At 43.2% G+C, this 20,539-nt stretch overlaps 1 protein-coding gene and 1 long non-coding RNA gene across 3 annotated transcripts in view; one reads left to right on the forward strand and one right to left on the reverse strand.

Moving 5' to 3' along the window:
* Nucleotides 1–20,539, reverse strand: part of LOC116784333 — an 89,323-nt gene that overhangs the window by 34,451 nt on the left and 34,333 nt on the right. The gene's annotated exons all lie outside the window — the stretch shown is intronic.
* SNAP25 (synaptosome associated protein 25) overlaps nt 1–20,539 on the forward strand; it is a 60,781-nt gene that overhangs the window by 30,827 nt on the left and 9,415 nt on the right. The window contains exons 2-5 of one of the 2 annotated variants that reach the window (XM_032682866.1): nt 1,340–1,474; nt 2,132–2,173; nt 10,408–10,456; nt 18,564–18,681. In XM_032682866.1, the coding sequence (XP_032538757.1) occupies nt 1,403–1,474; nt 2,132–2,173; nt 10,408–10,456; nt 18,564–18,681 (281 nt within the window). In that variant the 5' untranslated portion in view covers nt 1,340–1,402. Of the gene's footprint in view, nt 1–1,339; nt 1,475–2,131; nt 2,174–10,407; nt 10,457–18,308; nt 18,427–18,563; nt 18,682–20,539 lie in introns of both variants that reach the window. The other variant, XM_032682867.1, reaches the window with a different exon arrangement.

Genomic DNA, 20,539 nt, shown 5'->3' on the forward strand with positions numbered 1-20,539 from the left:
CTTTCCTTACACAATTCTAAGCAAACAGTGTGTGATCCAGAAAATACTGCTGCCACCCAGCTGTACCTGTTCAGCCCATACTCCTGAGGTCCTGATGGAGAGCACAGTGAAAGTGAGGAATGGATTCATCTCCAATATACAGTAACTTCCATTCAAACACAGTTGTTACCATTAAGATTTTAGAGCTAAAACCTGCCCTGACTTATGTTGTTTCATAAAGGGTGCACATATTGCAAAGACAGGACAGAAAACAACCTCTGGGGTTTTGCTTTCTTAGAGCAGCTTTGCTGAAAGGGGCTGCTTTTGTCCTCTTTCTGTAACTGAGCCTGATGGCACCTGCTTTATGGCTGGTTATTTGCCGTCCCCCACAACTTCCCCAGCTCCTCTGCACCTGGGATTAGGTTTTCCTGCAATGAACATTCAGCGAGCAGTAATTTGCAAAAAGCCATGTTTGAATTGAGCAAAGAAATAAGCCAGTGTTGTTGTTATAAAGATCTGACAGATGGTAGGAGGACCCGCCTTTCTTAATCAAGTTATGCTCAGTAATCAGAGCTAGCTTGAGTTTGTAACCAAGAAAGAAACCCTACCCAAAGGAGGACTAGTGGGCTGCATCCTGACCTCTGGTTATGATGGGCTTGGTGGTGTTGTTCTGTATCAAGAGGGATAAGAGAAATCAGAATCTCACCCACTTTGCGGAGAAGTTGAAAACACCACTTAGGTCCTATGGTCACTTCACTTACCCCAAAACGAAGGATCCTCCCAGGCAGACAACTTCTCCTAGTCTAGCTGTAAGTATCATTTCATAGCCTGACCTACAGCGTGGTGGACAAGTCATTAGCCCGTAAAAATCTGAAAAGTTTCATTGTCTTTAATTTCACTGTAAATGTATTAGCTGAGCATCCAGCCCTCTGAGAGATTCAGCTGAAACACAGGACATGGGGGGCATAGACTCAGCCTTGACCTCCTTCACATAAGCCTTTTAATTCTAGAGAAGAACGAACGGGTTTCAGGACTGTTTCTGGCAGCAAATAACATCTCCTGAGCCTCCAGCTTTGATATGAATAACATTTGAAAGATTAAGAAAAAAGGAAGGATTCTCCTCAAAGAACATGACAAGGGTGCATCCTTGTTCTTCAAGAATGATTAATAACACAGGAATAAAGCAGCACCTTGAGCAACCCCATGTGCTCTCCACTATGCAGGAATTACCATCCAGAACAAGAGAGTATGGGTGAAGGCACTCCTGTAATTAAAGCACTTTCATGGGACTGACATTTCAGCACGACTCAGCGAGCCAGGGAGCCTAACCACACAGTTTCTTCTCCTTTGTGTCTTCCAGGCTCACAAGCAGCTGAGCACAAATCCCTGATCTGCGGCGTCCACAAACACACCCACAGCTAAGATGGCGGAGGACGCGGATATGCGCAATGAGTTGGAAGAAATGCAGCGGCGTGCGGACCAGCTCGCCGATGAGGTGAGACCAGCAGCTAAACTGGGAGCTTGGGGCTGGGGATGGTGTGAAAGACACATCCAGGAATAGGAGCGCAGCCGGCAAAAGGATTTCTAGGGCTGATTCTGCTTTTCCGTCAGCTTTACACTGAAAGCAGAATTGCAAATGAGATGAGCTGGGGTGAAATTTAATGTTGTGTTTAGTCAAGATTAAGGCATTTATTGATCAGGAGTTTGGTTTAGGAATTAGATTGTGCATCAATTTGACTGGCCTCAGAGCAAAAAGCAGTAATTTAATATTTTCTGAGGATTCCTTCGATTTGTCAAACCTATTAAATGTTAAAAGTCACCAATTAAGTCCCTGAAAAGTCGTAGCTGAAAACCACAGACTATTTTTAAAGCGGAACACCAGCTGTTCCAAGCAGCACCGCCGCAGTGTGTGAGCAAGGGGACCACAAGCCCTGGAGACTGCAGCTGCCTTAGGATGCAGTGGGAATTGCTGCATTAGTGAGTCCTAATGGAGAGCTGGAGATGGAGAAATCACCAGTGCCCTGCTGATGGCCTGATTTGGGGGGGAAGGCAAAGAGTGTAGGAAAAACATGGTGTCAGCATGAGCCTGCACATTAGTGTTGGAAAGCATAACTTGCCAAATCTAAGCACATTTTCCTCTGTTTCATTCCAGTCCCTGGAGAGCACCCGTCGAATGCTGCAGCTTGTTGAAGAGGTAAGGACTTGCATTTTATTTGCACTTCTGTTGTGAACAAAGGTGATGGAGAGTCTGATGCTGGAAGGGCTTTTTTAATAACTCACATTGCTAAGGCATGCCCATGGCTTTATGTGCCACTCTGTCCCTCCTCATCCCTACCCCTTACTAGGGCCATTCAAGACACTGTTCCCTGGTTGCCAAGTGTCCAGAGCAAGCCAGCAGCCGAGGCACTGGTTTGGTTTGCCCATACCTGAGTATCCATTGAGACAGGATACTGGAGATAAAGCAAAGGCACAGCCTCTGAAGGTGATCTGGAGTCAGGGACAAGTGGCTGAGGTGCTGCAGAGCTCCGGGAGCCTCGTGCTGTCTCTTGTCCTTGCCCTAGCACTTCGAGCAGGGAAGGTGAGAAAGGCCCTCAGGGCATTTGCCCTGTTGTCTCTAAATACTTCCCTTTCCATAAACACTCTGAGCTATTTTTATAGAACACCAGTCACAGTATTTAAATGCCACTTTTTTATGTATCTGAAATATTTATCAGGATTTCAAGGCTCATGAGATGTCCTAGATTGACTGCTTTGGAACAGGGAGTTCTCTGATTTTCCATGGTGCTAAGGAAGGGGATCCCGGCTCAGTCCTCACAGCTACTACAGCTTCTACCTGCCTGGAGGGGTCACTCCCAGAAGGGAAAAACCAATTCAGTCAGGCTGTATTTTACCCTCTTCGCAACAAAGGGGTTTAAAAGTTGGAAAATCTCAAACTCAGTTTAGCTTCAAGTGTTCAGCCATCAGGTGGTGGAAAACTTTGCTGCCGCCTGACAGGACATATTATTTTCAGACGCCATGTGAGCCCTGGTGCTGAAGCTGGTGACATTTTTAATCAGGGTCATCAGCACTGACAGTTCCAGTACTCCTGACAAGCAGAGGAGTCTCCAGAGGAGACAAGGGGAAGAAAATTACATCAGGTCCCACATTCAGGAACAAGCACAATCCCAGCCGTAGGCTGAGTGGCCTTGGAATCAATCACGACTGTGAAGATCAGTGGAGTCCAGTGGAGACAAAATTAAATTTCCATATACAGACAGACAGATGGGTCACTGAGCATAGTCAGCATCACTTCTCCTCCACAAACACTTCAGATCTGGGCCCCTTGCAGCCGAAACATGCTCTTGTCTCATGAGCAATCTGTCCCTTTTATCTGCACGATTCCCTGGACACACCATTTCTAACCATCACTTTGTGTCAACTCTGTGCTGGATGCAGCTCCTGTTGAAACCAATTTGATGACACGGAAGACAGTCTCATATGGGCACCCCCCCAACACCATGCAGGAGAGCCTGCTGCCCCAAAACGCCTGTGATCTAAATAGACAAGGCAGATGATGAGTGGGAAGAAGGAGAGGCACAGGAAAGGGAAGTGACTTGCTCAGGGCCAAGCCATCAGTAAATATCACCCTGTCTCTCCTGAGCCGTGTTTGTGTGACCTGTGCACTGCCTCAGTCTTCCTAACATATTGAACCAGCATATTGCGAATGCCACTGGGATTTCAGCATTAAATCACGGCAAATGGCAAAGTGGGAGGAGAACTGGGACTGCTGAATTTGCCATTGAATTTATGGAGGGCTGTAGAGCTTCTTGGAAGAGCTCAGCATCTCTCTGGACCTGGCGTTTATTCAGATGCTACAATATCTCCCTGTCCAAAAAGAGAAGTTGCTAAAACCAGCACTGAGCAGTCAAGGGAGTTCTTCTAAAATGAGTTGCATATTATTTTCACTAATGTGACTATCAAAGACCTTTAATATCCTTCTGTGGTCTAAACAGCTGGTTGGTTATTCTGATCCCATCTCCTAGGTACTTTTAAAAGAACGAAGCATTTAGGGAGTGAGAGATTTGATACTGAAAAGACAAATGATGAGAGTCTTTGAAATCGAACTCGCACTGCTATGATTTAATAGACCCCAGAAATCCAATTATACTCCCTTATTTAGCAGAACCTGTCTAGTGGGTAGAGATAGAAAATATTCTTTCTCAGTGACAGAGTGCTTTTTACTTTATTCTCTTGATACAGCAAATATGTTATTCCTTTCTTAGGAAAAGGACACCCCCATGTCTATGCATTATTGCTATATACATATGTATGGATTCCTCTCATGGTTGGCTCCACTCTGTTAGATATCAGGAAAATACAGAATAAACAGACTGACTTGACTCCTTCCTGAGTCAGAACAGTGTTGTCCACCCAGGGAAGCCCTGCAGCAGTAGAAGGTGTGCTTCATGATGAACTGTAGGTCACTGTCTGGGGGGCAAGTCCCAAAGGATCATGCCTTCCTTGCCCAGGATGACCAGTCTGAGTTTGCAGACTAAGCCCAGGGAACATCAGCAAGGAAAGCCAAATATGGAACTGCTGCTTGGTTTTATAACCCAACTTTGCAAGAAGCTGATTTTTCCAGTCCTGGCACAACAGAGGAAGCAAGAAGTGGTGAGTGGCTGTTACAAAAGCAGCCACAGCTTTGCCCCAAGGCAGCTCCGTACTGGAATGGCAGATTCCAGACCCCAGTTTGCTCTGTGGTGCCCAGTGCACCCAGGCAGCACGGCTAATCTACACTGACCAGTGCTCGTTTGAGCCACTCAGTGCTATAAATACCTGTATTTTATGATGATGCTGTGCAATGTTTGGGCCAAAACAAAAAATAAAAATGAACTGAGGAAGAACAAGTGAGAGTAAATACGCAGTTGGTAGCTGACCTCCTTATTTTCTTGTTCAAGCCTTTTACCTCCAAGGCCACATTACGCAATGCAGAATATCACATGCCAGGGGAAAAGCCATGAGTTTAAAAGCAACAAGATCAGCACTGCTGAAAGCCCAAAAGAAAGCATTTAGGAACACGTCCAGGCAAAAGGGCTGTTTTGTACATTCAAATTCAGAGAGGACTATCTTCTCCACTCATATGCTCTGAGGTTAGAGTGAAGCTTACCGAAGTATCCAAACTGAAATGTTAAGCTATGAAAGTTTGATAAGCTCATGATGCTGCCCTACACAGGACACTGAACACACAGGATGCCATTTTACCAGCTGTGGGTTTCCCCTGACATTATTATTACAGTCAAATGTTCCCTAGTCTGAAAAATAAAAGTAGCACATTAATTTAGAGTTTGGCCCAAATCTTGCCACAGCTAATTTGAAAAATCCATTTGCCATCATAAAAACCATTGGAACTATTGCATTATTGGAACAGTTCTACTCAGAAAAGTGTTTTAACCAGTGTAATTCCACAGAAATACATGTCTGGCACAAGGGAATGTGATTCAGAATTCTGGTCTCAGTTCTTCCAGCACAGGGTTAGACTGCACACTGTAAAGCAGTGGCAGCACTGGAGTCAGGGTGGTTGCATTACACAAAAACCAGGCACATGGGATTCAAGGTGGGGTCACAGATTCACTGGGGCTGAGGATCTGAATTAGCAGGCAGAGCAGTCACGTGGCTCTTTAATCAGGCACGGAGAGACATCGGAGCATTAACAGAGTGACAGGGAACTCGGAGCAGGAGCCGAGCAAATGCATTACTACAGATGACTAAAAAATGTTTCTTTGGCCACATTTTTTGTCTTTTGGGTGTTGACAGTTCTCTTTAGTGCCTGTGGGAACTGCTAGCAATGTCAGCCTGTCCTGGAACATAATTGTCTCTATTAATTTATTCAAAGCAAACTCTATAATCCATATTGATTAAAGCAAAATTCTTCATCGAAGTGGAAGTTCATGTGTTCTTCACAGAACTGAGAGTGCAAATGTGGTTTTCAGGGTATCTCCTGAAATGTAGAGAAAGAGATTTCTAGAATTTGGATTCTCTATCCAATACATCATTCCCTTACACTGTTAGGAAAATCACCCCTCAGGCTAAACCAAAGTTTGAGTAGCTGCCTTTTGTAGTAGGTATGGATAGGACAGAACACACTGTGTTCCTGGAGGGACTGATGAGCCCTTTGAGAAGTCATTCCAATTCTCTCCCTACTTTTATTCCCACCTTGGGAAATTAAGTTATGTAACAGCAATAACAAGAAATGAAATAGCAATGCATTTCCCCTCCAAAGTGCTGGGCAAATTTCAGTGAATGTTTTGTTGCTGACTTGCTCTGAGTGAAACACTCACAAAAAAACCCCCAAAAGTTTGAAGAAGCTATTATAGAAGATCAAGGATAACGTACATTAAAGCCTCCAGAAGGGTTCCCAGTTATGCTGTTAAACTGGCTTCACTGAAGCACTGATAGACTTAAGTATCTAAGAATTGAATTAAGCCCAGAGGTTTAAAATCATATATTCTGGCTTTCTGATCATAAGCTTAGCCAGTGGCCCAGTGGAAAACCTGGGCATGTGCTTCATATAAAGGATACCCAAACCAGCACTGCTGGTTGGTTTGCTTTTATCTAAACACTAGAGCTTAGTGCTGGTGAAAGGTTCAAGGACACCAACTTTCATAAACTTTATAGGTTCTGTTTCCCCTAATATTCCCCTAAGTTGAAAGTGATGGCCTCCTGCTCTGAGGGGTCATCTGATGTGCAAAATTCTTATATATATTATATATTTGCCTGTCTGCAGTAAACCTGCACTATGGATAAACAGAGGAACTCCAGAGCTGCCAGTTTAATGCCTCAACATAAGAGATGCCATGCCATTTTCTTCTAAAGGAAAAGAGTGTGAGGTGTTTCCTGTGCCATGGCAAAATCCAACAGTCCAAATTCTCCTCTCAAGTGCAATGAGAAGACAAGGAGAGTCAGAAATAATCCTGGAGAGAGAAGGCTGTTACAGATTTGAGAGCTGGATGAAAACAGAATGTGCTCCAGGAACTCTGTAGGGTCCTATGAAAGATGCATTTTTCTTCTCCCTGGCCAGACCCAGTTGAAGAATCCCATTTTTTGAGAATCCCTGTTTTGCTGCAAACTAAACAGAGGATTGCCTGGGCAAGGACTGGAGGGTCTTAGGAAATTCCTGAATTTTTACAGGAAGAAAGAAAGGCTCTAATCCCTGGGAACATGTCCCATTAGCACACGTTTTCATAAAAAGATGGACCTCATTAGTTCTACCCATTCATGGTTCCCCACATAGGATATTAATGATGTTGGTGAGCACTGGATGTGGGTGAGAATCCTTCCTGAGCCCTCGGGATCAGACAAATCAAAGCATAGTCAGTGGGCCCATGGTGATGGGAGCCTGCTGTCGAGGTTTTAGGATCAGTGGTTGTCAAACAGGTTCTTCCCGGCTGGCACTTTGCAGACACAGCTTTTGTCACCTCCTGTTACATTCTCCAAGCACCCAGTTCTAGTGCATCTGCTGACACCTGGTCCCACCGAGACCAAGAGGATTTTCTGTGATACTTCGAGTGCAGAAACCTTTAACTGAAGAGGTTTTTTAGTTCCCAGAGATGCTTCAGTCTGTTGTCACTGAAGGTCAGGTACTGAGTGATTTTCTCCTGCTCAGACATATGGATGATGAACGCATATTTAGAGCAGTTCTGTCTTACAGACAGGTTTAGTTTTGAGCTATCTAAAGGATCAGTTACAATAAAAATACTGAATTTTTCTAAAAGTCCGGATCTGTTTTAAATGCACAAATGTGATTATATTTTAAAATTTGCTTTACACATTTAATTTTTTGTGGAAAAGCTGAAAATTAGTGCTTAATACAAACTTGGAACAGCAGGAGATTGTCACTTGATGTCTGAATCATCTCCCATCTTTGCCAGTCACCATCTCTTTATTAGCTTCAATATGCTTTTGATTAGAACACAGATGCAGACAAGTATATTCACTGCACACCCTTTAATATTTTCACATTAGTATTGATGTTGTGGCACTGATGATCAGGTAAATAAAAGAAAATTTCACCTCTTTCAAATCTGAAATTTCACCTCTTTTGATATGAAATACAAACCATAAGGTCTAATTGCTGAGTTCATCTCTCAGCACACGTCTTATTCAGGTCACTGGACATCTTAGCTGCATAAAGGGAGTTTACTCAGATGTTAAATACAGCAGGAAATTAAGATAAGAGGGTTAAGGAGCAGCAAATATTTCTCAGCCTGACTGTGTTTGATTCTCTGAAAGCCAACAACTATCACAGCACCAACTGCAGGTTTCTGAGTCCAGTATTTAGAAGAGTCCCATGTCAGACTCAGTAAAATATGTTTACTGAAACACAAGATGACTCAGGACCCAAGCAGCCTTCTTGTGTTTGCATGATGTATGTTTGTTAAAATACAATAAGAAATAAATAGATCAATATTAACTCCTTTAAGGTAAGACCTCCCTGGACACTCAGAGCATAGAAAGAGTCCAATAAAAAGCCACTGCACATCCAGTGCTTAGCAGACCTGTCCCACAGCAAATGTAAGATAATTAAAAGTGGTTTCTCTATTCTAAATAGGCAAGTCTAAGATAACCCTCAGACCCTAAGTTTCTACGGGCTTCAAAAATAAAAGCTGGCTGGGATTCAAGTAAATGCAGTATGAGCTTGGAGGGAGAGAGAGCAGCAGTGGGTACCTGGGAGGTGGCTGACCTGAGGGCAGCAGGGTGCAGCAGACTATGAGGAGAGGCAGGAGGCCTTTTCTCTCCATCTGGCACCTCACACAGGGATTTTTTCAAAAGAGGGAGCAAGCCAGCCTGCACACATCTGAGGGTTTTGCCAGTTTCTACAGTGACATAGACATTAAAGACAAGAATGGGAGCGCAGAGAGAGGCAGACAAGAGGCATCTCTCATCCCTCTTGAGCCAAGCAGGATCCTCTTGAAGCCCAGTAGAGAAGCACCAGCTGCACCAGGCAAACAGCCCTCGAGGGTGCCAGAGTCAGGCTTGTGGCTGAGCCAGCGTGGGCTGTGTCCTGCCTGGGAGCACCCTGGGAGCACAGAATGGGCAGCTGAGGGCCAGAGACACTTCCCTGCTCCCAGGAAAAGAGATGGGCGATGACAGAGAGCAGGGCAGCTGGGAGGAAGGATAATATGAAGTCCTTCATTTGCCTCAAGGAGTGGGTGGCTTGAAAAGCACAGGGACTGTCAGGACTTCAGGTTTCTGTTCCTCGTGTTCCCCTGCAACTGTGAGCATCTCCCCTGCCCCCTGCAAAATGGACACCACCGCCTTTATCTGTTCCACAGGAGCATGGATAGCTTTATGTTCATGGAAGCAGGCAAATTACTGCTGCTCATGTCCAGGTAGCTCCGCTCCACAGAGGACTTACTTCATCTGCTCTTGACATGCAACAGGCAGATGACCGTTCAGGCCATTAATTATTCACAGATGTTATCACTGCTCCAAGCAGAATGGAGCTGGTTTCCCCCTGGTAATTAAAAAGGAGCTAATCTGATCTGTGATACAGCTCCGTATCACAGCACCCAGAAACCCGAGACACCCGATCACAGCCCAGAGTGAGGATAACAAATGCAAAAATTGTACTTGTGAAAGGTGCCCTGCTGCTGGCTTAGGCAAGTGGGAGCTCTGAGTGGCTCAGCTTTGTTCAAACCCTGTATCCAGCAACAGCAGTGATAAGATTCCAACTAAGCTGTGGGAGCAGAGGCAGTTTCAGTGTGTAGGTGTTTTAAAAATCCTACCTTCGAGCTGAATTCAAAGTCCATTAATGCTAAAGGTGTCTGTTGACTGAATTAAAACTTGGCTCAAACCCATATCTATTAGATCACTGAGCCAAAAAATATGGCTTAATCCTATTAAATATTAGCCTACTTTAAAATGGATTTCCTAAGTAGGTAAGCTTTCTGACTTCTGACAGCAGCAAGGGCTGTGTACAAACCACTGTGCCCCCTTCCCAAACATGCTTGTGTCATATCTGTTTTCCCTGGGAATTTCTTTCATGGGATTAACACACACCTGCAATACCAACAGCCTCATCCTCCCTTCTTCTGCTTCAGTGAACTTGGAGATGAACCATCTCTTTTTAGAAATTACTGTTGCATAAATCGATTATTTTAATTGCAAGGTTCGTGATTCTGTGCTTTCTGCAGAAGTTCAGTATCCCGGTGAATCCAGAAGGATTGATGGTACAATTGAGACTACCTGGTTCCTTATACAGTGTCCAGGCACATAAAGTCTTTGGACTGTGCCACCAGCCCCTGATGACCTTGTCATTCCTTTCCCTGTTTTTCTTTTGCCTTCCTGTGTCCCGTACCAAGGGCTGAGTGTTCCCTCACTGATCTCTCTTTCTCTCTCTCTTTCTTCTCCCCTCTCTCTCCTTCCCTTGCTACCACTATTGGGATGTAGAGTAAAGATGCTGGTATCAGGACTTTGGTTATGTTGGATGAGCAAGGAGGTAAGTTCAGATTGCTTCAGTAAGGAAGTATAACCCTTCTCAAAGTTCTGTACTAACTGTGTGCAACCCTGGAAACGAGGGACACAAAATACGTGTGGTTGTGCATGAGAACCCAAAAAACCTCTTTGCCTTTAGCATCGTTGTCTGACAGAGAACCAACAACTGCCTAAGAGTCTGTACTTCTTTTGATCTGTCTTCCATTAATGTCAAAGACAGCTGCAGGCTGAACTCATCCAAATCACCACTTTATTTCAGCAAGCTTTGGGTCAAGATCCGGCTACATGATGAGAAGATTTGCCTCCATGAATGTAAAATCCAGCATTATTTATGCAGGTGCTACGGAATTGTCCCCCTAGTTTAAGTCACAACTGAAAGGCATGCAATAAATGCATGCATGCCAAGAAGAGGTAACACAGGTTTACTTTGTGTAAAATTCAGTTGCTTTTTGTATAGACATGGCAGTGAGGATGGCAGAGTTTTAACATTAAAAGCTATGGCACGATCAGCTCATTACAATTGACCATATAGGAGGATTCAGGCTTAGATAATTCCCTGTCTGTGGATGACAATGACAAAGCCAGAGCCTGATATATTCAATACATTCCAGGAAATTACATTTTGGCCCTTCACGATATGACAAAGAAGAAGGTACCTTCTCTCCTCCCCTCAATAAAACTAATAACCCAGTAGTGCAGACCCACAGCAAAAGGGTGTCTCCAATAAATCAACAGAGTATAAATTCCTGCTACCCTCTATCAAACCAGCCCCCCAAAGGCCATTCTTATTATTTACTATATGTCATGACACCAAACTGTATTAGGAAATGTTTCTTTCCCCCCCCCCCTCCCCTTAGGGAAAAGAATTTAACCCAGCCAAATTTTGTCACATCAATTTGTCTTGACAAGAAAAATATTAGAGGGAATATTTTGTTGTCTTCGAAAAATAATGGCAGTAAAAGAACTATCACTGAATACAGAAAACCAGAAATTACCTATGTTGAAACAGATATGGCACCTGTCTAAATAATGTGTTTTGTTTCAGAAGTGAATTATACAGTTGTAATAAATCACAAATATTGTCAAAGGAAGTGTAAATATCCAGATGTGTTGTGCAATATAATTTCACAGGCAGAGCAGCAGAAACTTTAGTGGTTCCTGGGAAAACTAGTTTCTGTTCTTTAACTGCTATTTTTTCCACAGATTGCTAGGGAGGATTATTTTGATTTTAATCTCAAATTTTTGTTTTGTTATTTTGGAATTCTACTATTGCTAAACCCCTGTGTGCCAAACTTCTCTGATGATTTACTCCATAGTCATGGTAGGAAAGAGAATCTGGATGAGCCAAAGAGCTGAGACTGAACCTACTCATCTCTTTGGGAGTCCAGGGAACTCAGTGTTAAACCCTTATTGACAGTGAAACCTGAAATGTATATTGTACAGTCAGAGATGCACTGAGTCAATACCTACAGGAAAGAATCAGACAGTTTCAAAGCCTCTTTAAATTGGTTATGGTCATGCCTTAAGTGGTTCAGTAAATTTAGCTTATGACTATATACAGTGTGGGTTTCTAAAGGAAAACAGCCAAATAATGCTACAAACCCTGAGAATATTGTAACCACTCTCCTATGCTAAATGTCTAATTAAGTTTTCTCCATTTTAGCAATATGTAGGTGTGATAATTCCTGATTATTTTTTTTTATTTTAGCAATAAAGGACTCATACTACTGGGCAAAACACGCTAATGATGACTTTGAACCCTCTGTAATTAGTGCAATGTGTGCAGCTCACGGATGTCTCAGCAGATTATCAGATTAAGGAAATAATTTGCTAACACTGCCATGTGATCTCTTTGCAGTTGACTGCACAAGTCACTTAAGATTATTAGGTGTTAAATATACAGAAAACATGACACTGATCTTTGCAGTGGGCGGCAAGCAGAATATCTAATCTCTGCAGTTGCTTGAAGCTCTGTTTTTAGGTTTCCTGACAAAATTGCTTGTTTGGAAGTTAAACAGACTTTACAAGGAAAACTTCTCTGAGCCAATTCAATGCAAATAACACAAAGCAGAACTGATTTTCTGGTATCAGTAGGCAGAAGTCTCTGGGATGATAAAAGGCAATAAGTCCAGGTAATTTCCCAATCCCAGTATTTGTACAACGAAGCCAGCCTGGTAAGCTCCTGTTGCCTCAAGGTTTAGCACAGCTGGCTGTGCAGCACATGGCAGAGTGAGTGTGCCACGACCCTCAGACATGGGGAGCTTCACAAGGGCTTGTGTTACCCCTGTTTCACAGAGGATGGGGCTGCCATAAAAACTGGAGACCTCCTCCAGTGCCCTTTGAGGTCACTGGGATTTGGAGTGGACTTTCCCTCTGCAATACCAAATTATCATTTTTTGAGCCATGCACTGTCATCCAAACCAGCTCAACACAGTCCTTCCCCTGGGGAGCCCACAGGAAGGAGCTAGGAGGTCAGATTCTCCTTGCTGAGATTTTTTCCATCAGTGAGAAAGTCGTTCCCTGCCCCCACGTGCATCCATAATGCTACATATTTTAAACCTGGCCTTTAGTCAATCTCCCTTAATTAATGATTTAAATATAAATACGTATTTAACTCTTCAAAGTGTTTTCATTTTACACTAAAGCCTTCATGCTGCAAAGGATTATTGAGCCGTGGCAATTGCTCTGCTTCATTAAATATGTCTTTAAAACATGCTAATTTAGAAAAATGGTAATATTTAGATGCATATAGGTTAAAAGCAGACTGTAGAAATGAAACTGAGAGTACAAAGTGGGAATATGAAGACAAACCTGAATTGTTAACATAGAAGGGGTCCCAGAGTGGTAGCTCTCTTCATCCAAAGGAAAATCCTATCACCTGGGACTATCAGCAGGGACACAGATTTGGAGGATTTCAAGGACATTTTTTTGTGTGTGATGATGTCCTTATGCAGTTTATTACAAAAGGATTTTGGGTTTGTATTCCAAAGGAGGTGGAGGGGAGAAACTTTACCAATAACAACAGTAGCAGCACAGCCATTTCTCATCCAAGACAAGATAGAGGAACAGCCACAACTTTGATAAGCGACAAAGAAAACGTCATTTCATTGAAAATTGAAATTTTCTCCCTGCACCAGCAACAGCAAATGCACAACCAGTGAACACGGGGAGCAGATGAATGTACTCAGCAGATCTTACTCCAGATCAAGTTGATGAGGGAGATAAAACTTTGAAATAACTGGGCAACCCCCCAAGCAAAAGCACTGGCACCATGTGATGGTACCCACACTAGCTGACCTCTTTAGCAGGAGTTGTGAGTTTGGCAGTTTTGTGTGAGTTAAGGATAATTAGGGAAATAAAAAGTAATTAATGACTATTCCAGATTCTACAGGGAAAACTGTATTAATTATGTTGAAATTGTAGTGCAGAACAAAAGGTAAATGAACCCCCACAAAGCAGGTTGTGCCTTGTCTCCTGCTATTTTTAGCAGAGCTACACGTGGGCTCACAGCACTCCCCGCCAGCTCTCTGCCATTCCTACCTGTGCTCTGCAATGCCTTTCAGAGCACAGATAGGTCAAGACTCAGGATTTCTGAAAAGGCTGTCCTAGAAATGTACTACGCTCCAATAGGATTCTCCTTTACGGAAAATGGGATCACAGAGTAGCACTGGAAGCAGTTAATCTGCTGACTCTCTTTCCAATTCAGCCCTCTTGTATGCAATTATGATTACAATGTGTTCTTAAGGCGTCCTTTTTCTTTTTTCCTTTTTTTTTTTCCTCTAATTAAAATTGTCCTTGTGGAAATTGCTTCAGTGCACAATACTCCAAGCAAAGGAGCAAGTTCCCATCTCCACAGGCATTTAACTGACATTCAAGCACAGGCCCCAGATCCTGGACATCATTCAAGGAGTATTTGTTGCAGATTACAGCTGGGGATGCAAAGGTGGAGCAGCACCACACTTGCCCTGTTCTGCTCCTGCATCCAAAGCTGTGTGAGATGCTTTTGCAGCTGTGTTTGCTCCAGAGGCCACAGGAGCAGCTGAGGGATGCCCTTGCTACAGCTTTTCTCTCCCAGCCCCTTCCCCAGAGCAGTCACAGAGTGGGGAGTTTCCAGGATGTTATGGAAGATCCTGGCAAAGACCCACTGGCAAAAGGGCACAGTGCTCTGGTAAAACTAACAGGACTGGCTTGTGGTCCCCCAGTAGCCTTACACAACTAATTCACAAGTATAATGATAGAGGGGAAAAAAATATTCCTCTTTGTGTCCTAAGATATGCCATCAGTTTGCTGTAGGATCTGGAAGAAGATTTATGGTCATTACCTTGGAATGAAAGTTCTCAGGCATACAAGGATATCAATATGCAAAAAGGGCTAATAATTAGCAGGGTTTACTGGAGAAAAATAAAATGGAAGGAAATCACAACGAAACCTACCTCTGTATTCTGCTGCCAGGCAGCACCAATTTTCTTATATATGACACATAAACATAAGGATAGATGTAGTATATTCAAAGAATATTGCAACAAACTGTCAAAAAAATGTCAAACTCTGACCTTGAAGTGCTTCTATAAACGGGAGACAAAGGACATGATCCTCTGTAGGCGTGAATTTGTGTAGGTTCATGGCAATTTGTGCCAGCAGACTCTCTTCCCTAAAACCTTTAATACAATATAGAACATTGGAATAGGGAAGATCTATGAAAACAGATATTAAATTAACCTTTTGATAGCCATCTGATTTCCTACCAGCAGTGATTCATTCTGGGCCAGATTTTAATAGCAGTTATACCAAAACAAATCCAGCTTGACCCCTTTAAGTTAATTCCACTATAATATTTATGCCTCAATAACTGTGGTTAGGCTCATGAATCTATTTCCTTGCCTGTGGGACCAGGACTTTGACAGGTATAAATTGGTGTTGCTCCACAAAGCCAGCATAACTATGCTGATTTTAACCAGTTAACAATCCAGCCAATGACATTAACAACTGGTTTTAGGACCAGCAGCCAGCTGTCTAGACTTCTGGGCTACAAATATGACATGGTTTTTTTTTACACTGATGAGGTTTCCTTTAATGGAAGATAAATTAGTGTGGGTCCCATTTCTATTCAGAAATAGCATAAGCATCACACACAAATCCTGAAGCAGGATGAATTAAGTCAGGTTTCTAGAGAGAGCTGTAATTAAAATGAAAGTGTTTGAGTCATGTCACATCTACTCTTCAATTAGGACTCATTTATTCAGGCAGAAAAAGAAACAGGGAAAGAAAGTTCAAAAGGCCCTACTGCACATGTGGCTTCAGAGAATGAGCATCTGGGAGAGGAAACAAGCTTAGACTGGAAGCCACCAGCGGTAGCAGATCTGGGACTGATCCCTGCAGACTTACCTGGCGTTTTCTAGTGGGCAGACAAGGTTAGAGAAGGACTAGCAGGAAAATCAGTGGAAGAAAGGTCACTACGTTTGTCCTGCCCAGTGTCAAAATGCACGTGTGGGTACAGCTGCCTTTGAACTGAGGCCCGAGAACGGGCTCTGCAAGCACAGCTCTCGCAAGCAGGAGGTGGGAGTCTGCCACACAAATGTAGCAATTCCCATCTTGTTGCATGAACCAGGATAAAAGCCAGCTCACACTCCCACAGCTGCTTCCCAGAGCAAGAGTTGCCCAACTATGCAAGAGCAGGCAGGACTCCGAGTTAGGCAGGAGCAGGAGCACTGGGAGGAGCAGACCCTTCTGCCACAGACTCCCATTTCTGATGAGACTGACAGTCTGCACCTACAGACACGAACCAAAGCTTCTGCTAAAGCCCAAATTACAGTGTGCACTGAAACAATCCAACCTTGCATTTCTGGTTCTCAGCTCAGCAGTTTACCAGGCAGAACTTGTGCAGTCCATCTCTCAGGTTTCCTTCTTAGTTTCCCAATCCTCTGCTTACACGATTTGTGCCCCTTTTAGAGGACAGTGCCAGGTAACTCTGATCCTCTAAATATACCCTTGGATTTGGGATCAATAATTCCTGTGGTGTCAGGACACAGGCCCATCCAGATGAGGAGAATGAGAACTGACACCTGAAAAGCAGATGCATCTCTCCATCCTGACACGGCACCTCTCCTTCTCAAAGCCCTGTCTCATGCAAGAATTAAACAAGGAGCACAAGTTCAATATTCGAATTATTTCAGCCTGAATAATTTAGGCCAGGATTTTCTAGGCCCTTGAGGGGTGAGGTGCCTGTTTCCCATTAAAATTAATTAAATAAAATTAATTTTAATGGGAACTGGGTATCCAAATCCCCCAGAAAGCTTTGAAAATCTAAACCTTGATTGTTATTAGAAACCTAAGTAAGAAATTAGGCCTATTCATGTTCCCAAAGAAGTCAAGAGGAGCTTTGTACTGACATCAATATGCATATGATTTTCCTTCTAAAATGCCTTTTTTTTTTCTTCTGGATAGGACTCAATTAACATCAGGGACAACATTAAATTCCTTCTATAACCAGTGCTCTTAGTTCCTTCCTCTACAATCTAATTCTGTGTTTTTCTATTCCATACAGTGAATATGGATGTGTTTGTGTTTTACTGGGATTCCTTGACTTTGCCTCTTTAGCTACAGTTACAGCTTTTAATGGATTGAAATGTCACTCCCAAGTAACTCTCTGATCCTGGGTAGTATTTGAATTTATCCTTCATGAAATGGTGAGGCTTTCCACCCACGTAAAATGCTGTTGCTACCACAGATTCCATATAAGACCCCTGATCCCACTGGATTCATATCTGTTTACATCAGCAGAGAATCCCTTCCTAAACTTTTACATTGTGGCATTCTGTTCCTCTAGGACACCTTCCCCCAGTTTAATAGTGAAGAAATAAACAATGTTAAGTTATTCTGAGCCACCGAGTCCTTAAGAAAACCCAACACCATCGCCAGCCCTCAGTGGAAATACTCCAAATTCTGTTTGATGCCAGCAGAGAGAGAGTTGTCTGTATGGGGCTGGTTACTGGGCTTGGTGCTGCTTATCTTGCCCTGGAGCAAAGCAGAAGTGACCCCACTGAAAACATGAGTCTGCACCCCATGTCTGTGTTCATAAGGTCACTTGGGGACAGGGACAATGAATGTCACAGCCAGTGTTCTCTTCCAGTGAGCATCAGGCTCCCGAAGAGGTTTCAGTTGCTCTGTGTTCACTGGGGTTACTCCTGATTTGCAGCCTCTACACCAGAAAGAAAACCAGCCCTGAGGCCAGGCTCAGATTAGAGATTAATATCCAGTGCCAGTCAAAGTGGCAGGTCTCAGTTTCCTCAGCCTCTGGAAAAAGGGGTACCTGGATACCAGCCCTTAAACGCTCACTCTGTTTTTGGTACTTCTATTACCAGCATTCTCACTCACTAATCCAAGCAATTGTGCTGCCCAAAATCACCTAATTCCAAGGCATTTGTAAGTGTAAGTAACTGAAGTATTTTCCACGGAAGGACATCTTTTCTCTTATATTAACATACATAAATGCAAAATAATAACGCTATCTTTCTTTCTCCTGGATGTCACTGTGTCTTAGTAAGTGAATGTATTGTATTACGTTTCTGGACCTTGAGCTTTATAACCCTTCCTTTCTACATCATTACATCTTGTTGATATTAATATATTTCAAATAAATTCCTCTTTTGTTTTACTCTTCCCACACTAGTAAAAAAATTATCTTTGGCATCCAGTGCGGCCCACATCCCTTCAGCAATGCATCAGCTCAGATTAATGCATTGTAATGTCATTATTAACTCAGTTCTACATGGTCATTTTTCATGTTCTGTTGAAGACAAAAGCAAACAAGCAAAAATACAATTCATTCCACACTGTCATCCCTTTGTCCTGACCAGAACAACTCGATCGTGTTGAAGAAGGCATGAACCATATCAACCAAGACATGAAGGAGGCCGAGAAAAATTTAAAAGATTTAGGGAAATGCTGTGGCCTTTTCATATGTCCTTGTAACAAGTAGGTACTGGGTACCGGCTCTGCTATGTGGTGTCCAGTTTTTTGTCACAGTGAATGTCTGAAGTTTTTGTCTTTTTTTTCTTTGTCCTTTTCCATCTGCTTCATTCTGTGGGGATAAAATACTTGTGTTTAATCAGAACAACTGGAACGCATCGAAGAGGGAATGGACCAAATCAATAAGGACATGAAAGAAGCAGAAAAGAATTTGACGGACCTAGGAAAATTCTGTGGTCTTTGTGTCTGTCCATGTAACAAGTAGGTGCTGCCTGCCTCATCTCTTTGAGCACTTAAGGCTGATCCCAAAGGCCTTGTGAAGCTCATCCTTGCTAGGCACATGGACAGGATGAGCATGTGGCATGCAGAAAGAACGATTCTGGTTCAAATGCATCCATCTCATAGCATAGACAACTGACTGGGAGTTACTGTAGATGCATTAAAAGCAGGCATACTGCAGTGAAAGCTTCACTGTCGACACCTTTTAATGGTAAAAGTTTCAACATTTTACACAAAGTGTACTCAGTGGTTCCATTTTTCCAGCGAACAAAAACACTGGGGCTACCTTATTCCTGGACACCCTAAATTGTGAAGCATATTTTCACAAGTTTAATAACCAAAAGAGCTGAAAAACTGCAGAAGAGGTTGTACTAAACATTACTCAAAATTATGGATGAAAATCACACCTTTTTTCATTGTTCAACACAAATAGCCCTTGATGTGCTTTCCAAAGAGACATTTCATAATTGGAACCCAACTTGAACTGGTTTTCATCCTGCCACAGGCAAAAAAAATTCGAGAAAACCTGAATATGCCAAATTTCTCTGATTTGGGTAGCACGTACACTAAGCAGAAATGTTGAAATGCATCGAATTTGCTTGCATGCCATCACACTTGAACGAAACCGTCCTCCAGGTAATGCAAAGCTTGTTTTAAATGCCAAATGGAAATGCGATGTGCGGTTATGCGGGTGGAGGAAACCGGGGACAAAGTGGACCAACCCCAAGTCCTTGAGGAATGGCAAATCCAGCATGCAGTGAGTCGGCATGCAACCAGGTTACAGGGAAAGCTGTCAGAAATGCTTGGCCAGAGATTGTGCAGGAAAGAAAGCAGAGAGCAGTAGTTCTGAGTAATGAACTCCCTTTCTGCGTGACACTTTGTTCACAGCCAAAGTCTGATCCTACCACGATTATCAAGACCAAAGGAAAGAGCTGCCATAGAGTTTAGGGGTATTTTGCCAAAAATCAGAACAGCAAGACTGGGGTTTTGCCCTATCAATCACATTTATTTTGAAGTTAATTCCCTTGGGACACAATGCAGATACTTTAAAACAAAATCAGTTTCGCTCCTGTGTACCAAACCCTGAATACTTTTTTGGGGTAAACATTTTACCCAAAATATGTGTACTGTTGCCTTGGTGTGCACAGTGGGAGACAGGGCAGGAGAAATGGGAAGAGCTACACACACACACAGAGCCTTAGTCAGCAGGACTGCCTGCGTCAGGTTTTTATCTCAGACAGGCTTTAGCCAGAGGACCTGATGCAGAAGAGCCGCAGGTACAAATGCAGCAGAAACTTTACATCTCCCACACTGTACAAGCTGTAAAAGCTCAGAACTGACAGCCAGACATGTGACAGGGATGGGATTAGCACCTGACACGTGGCCTTAAAACATTTGCCACTTCACTACGGCTGCAGTGCCAGGCTGCGAGAACAGGAAGACACTGTGTGAGTGCCATGTGGGGGACATTGGTTTGTAAGGGTGTCTCTCCCCTTCTCCAAGGCAGTGTTCTGACCTTGGCAGTCTGCAGCCAGATTTCATAAAGCAGCATTGCCAACCAATGTTCAGAAACAGAGTGTGGATGAACAAGGTTTTTAGAGACTGTTCCTTGAGTTTCTATGCCAGGACTCAACTGGTACAAATGAGATGATGTTCTGAGGAGTGGAGTGTAGGAGGGAGAGAAATCCACACAGTTCTGGGCATCAGAATCACCATGATCCACCAGTGCTCTTCTGGCTGGTGGGAGATGAATGGCATGTATTTAAAAAAGATTAACCATTTCACACATAACTGTACCCTGATGCACAGTGAAAGTACAACTCCATGAGCCTTACCAAGG

Source organism: Chiroxiphia lanceolata, chromosome 3 (assembly GCF_009829145.1).
Source record: "Chiroxiphia lanceolata isolate bChiLan1 chromosome 3, bChiLan1.pri, whole genome shotgun sequence".
NCBI classification, from domain to species: Eukaryota; Metazoa; Chordata; class Aves; order Passeriformes; family Pipridae; genus Chiroxiphia; species Chiroxiphia lanceolata.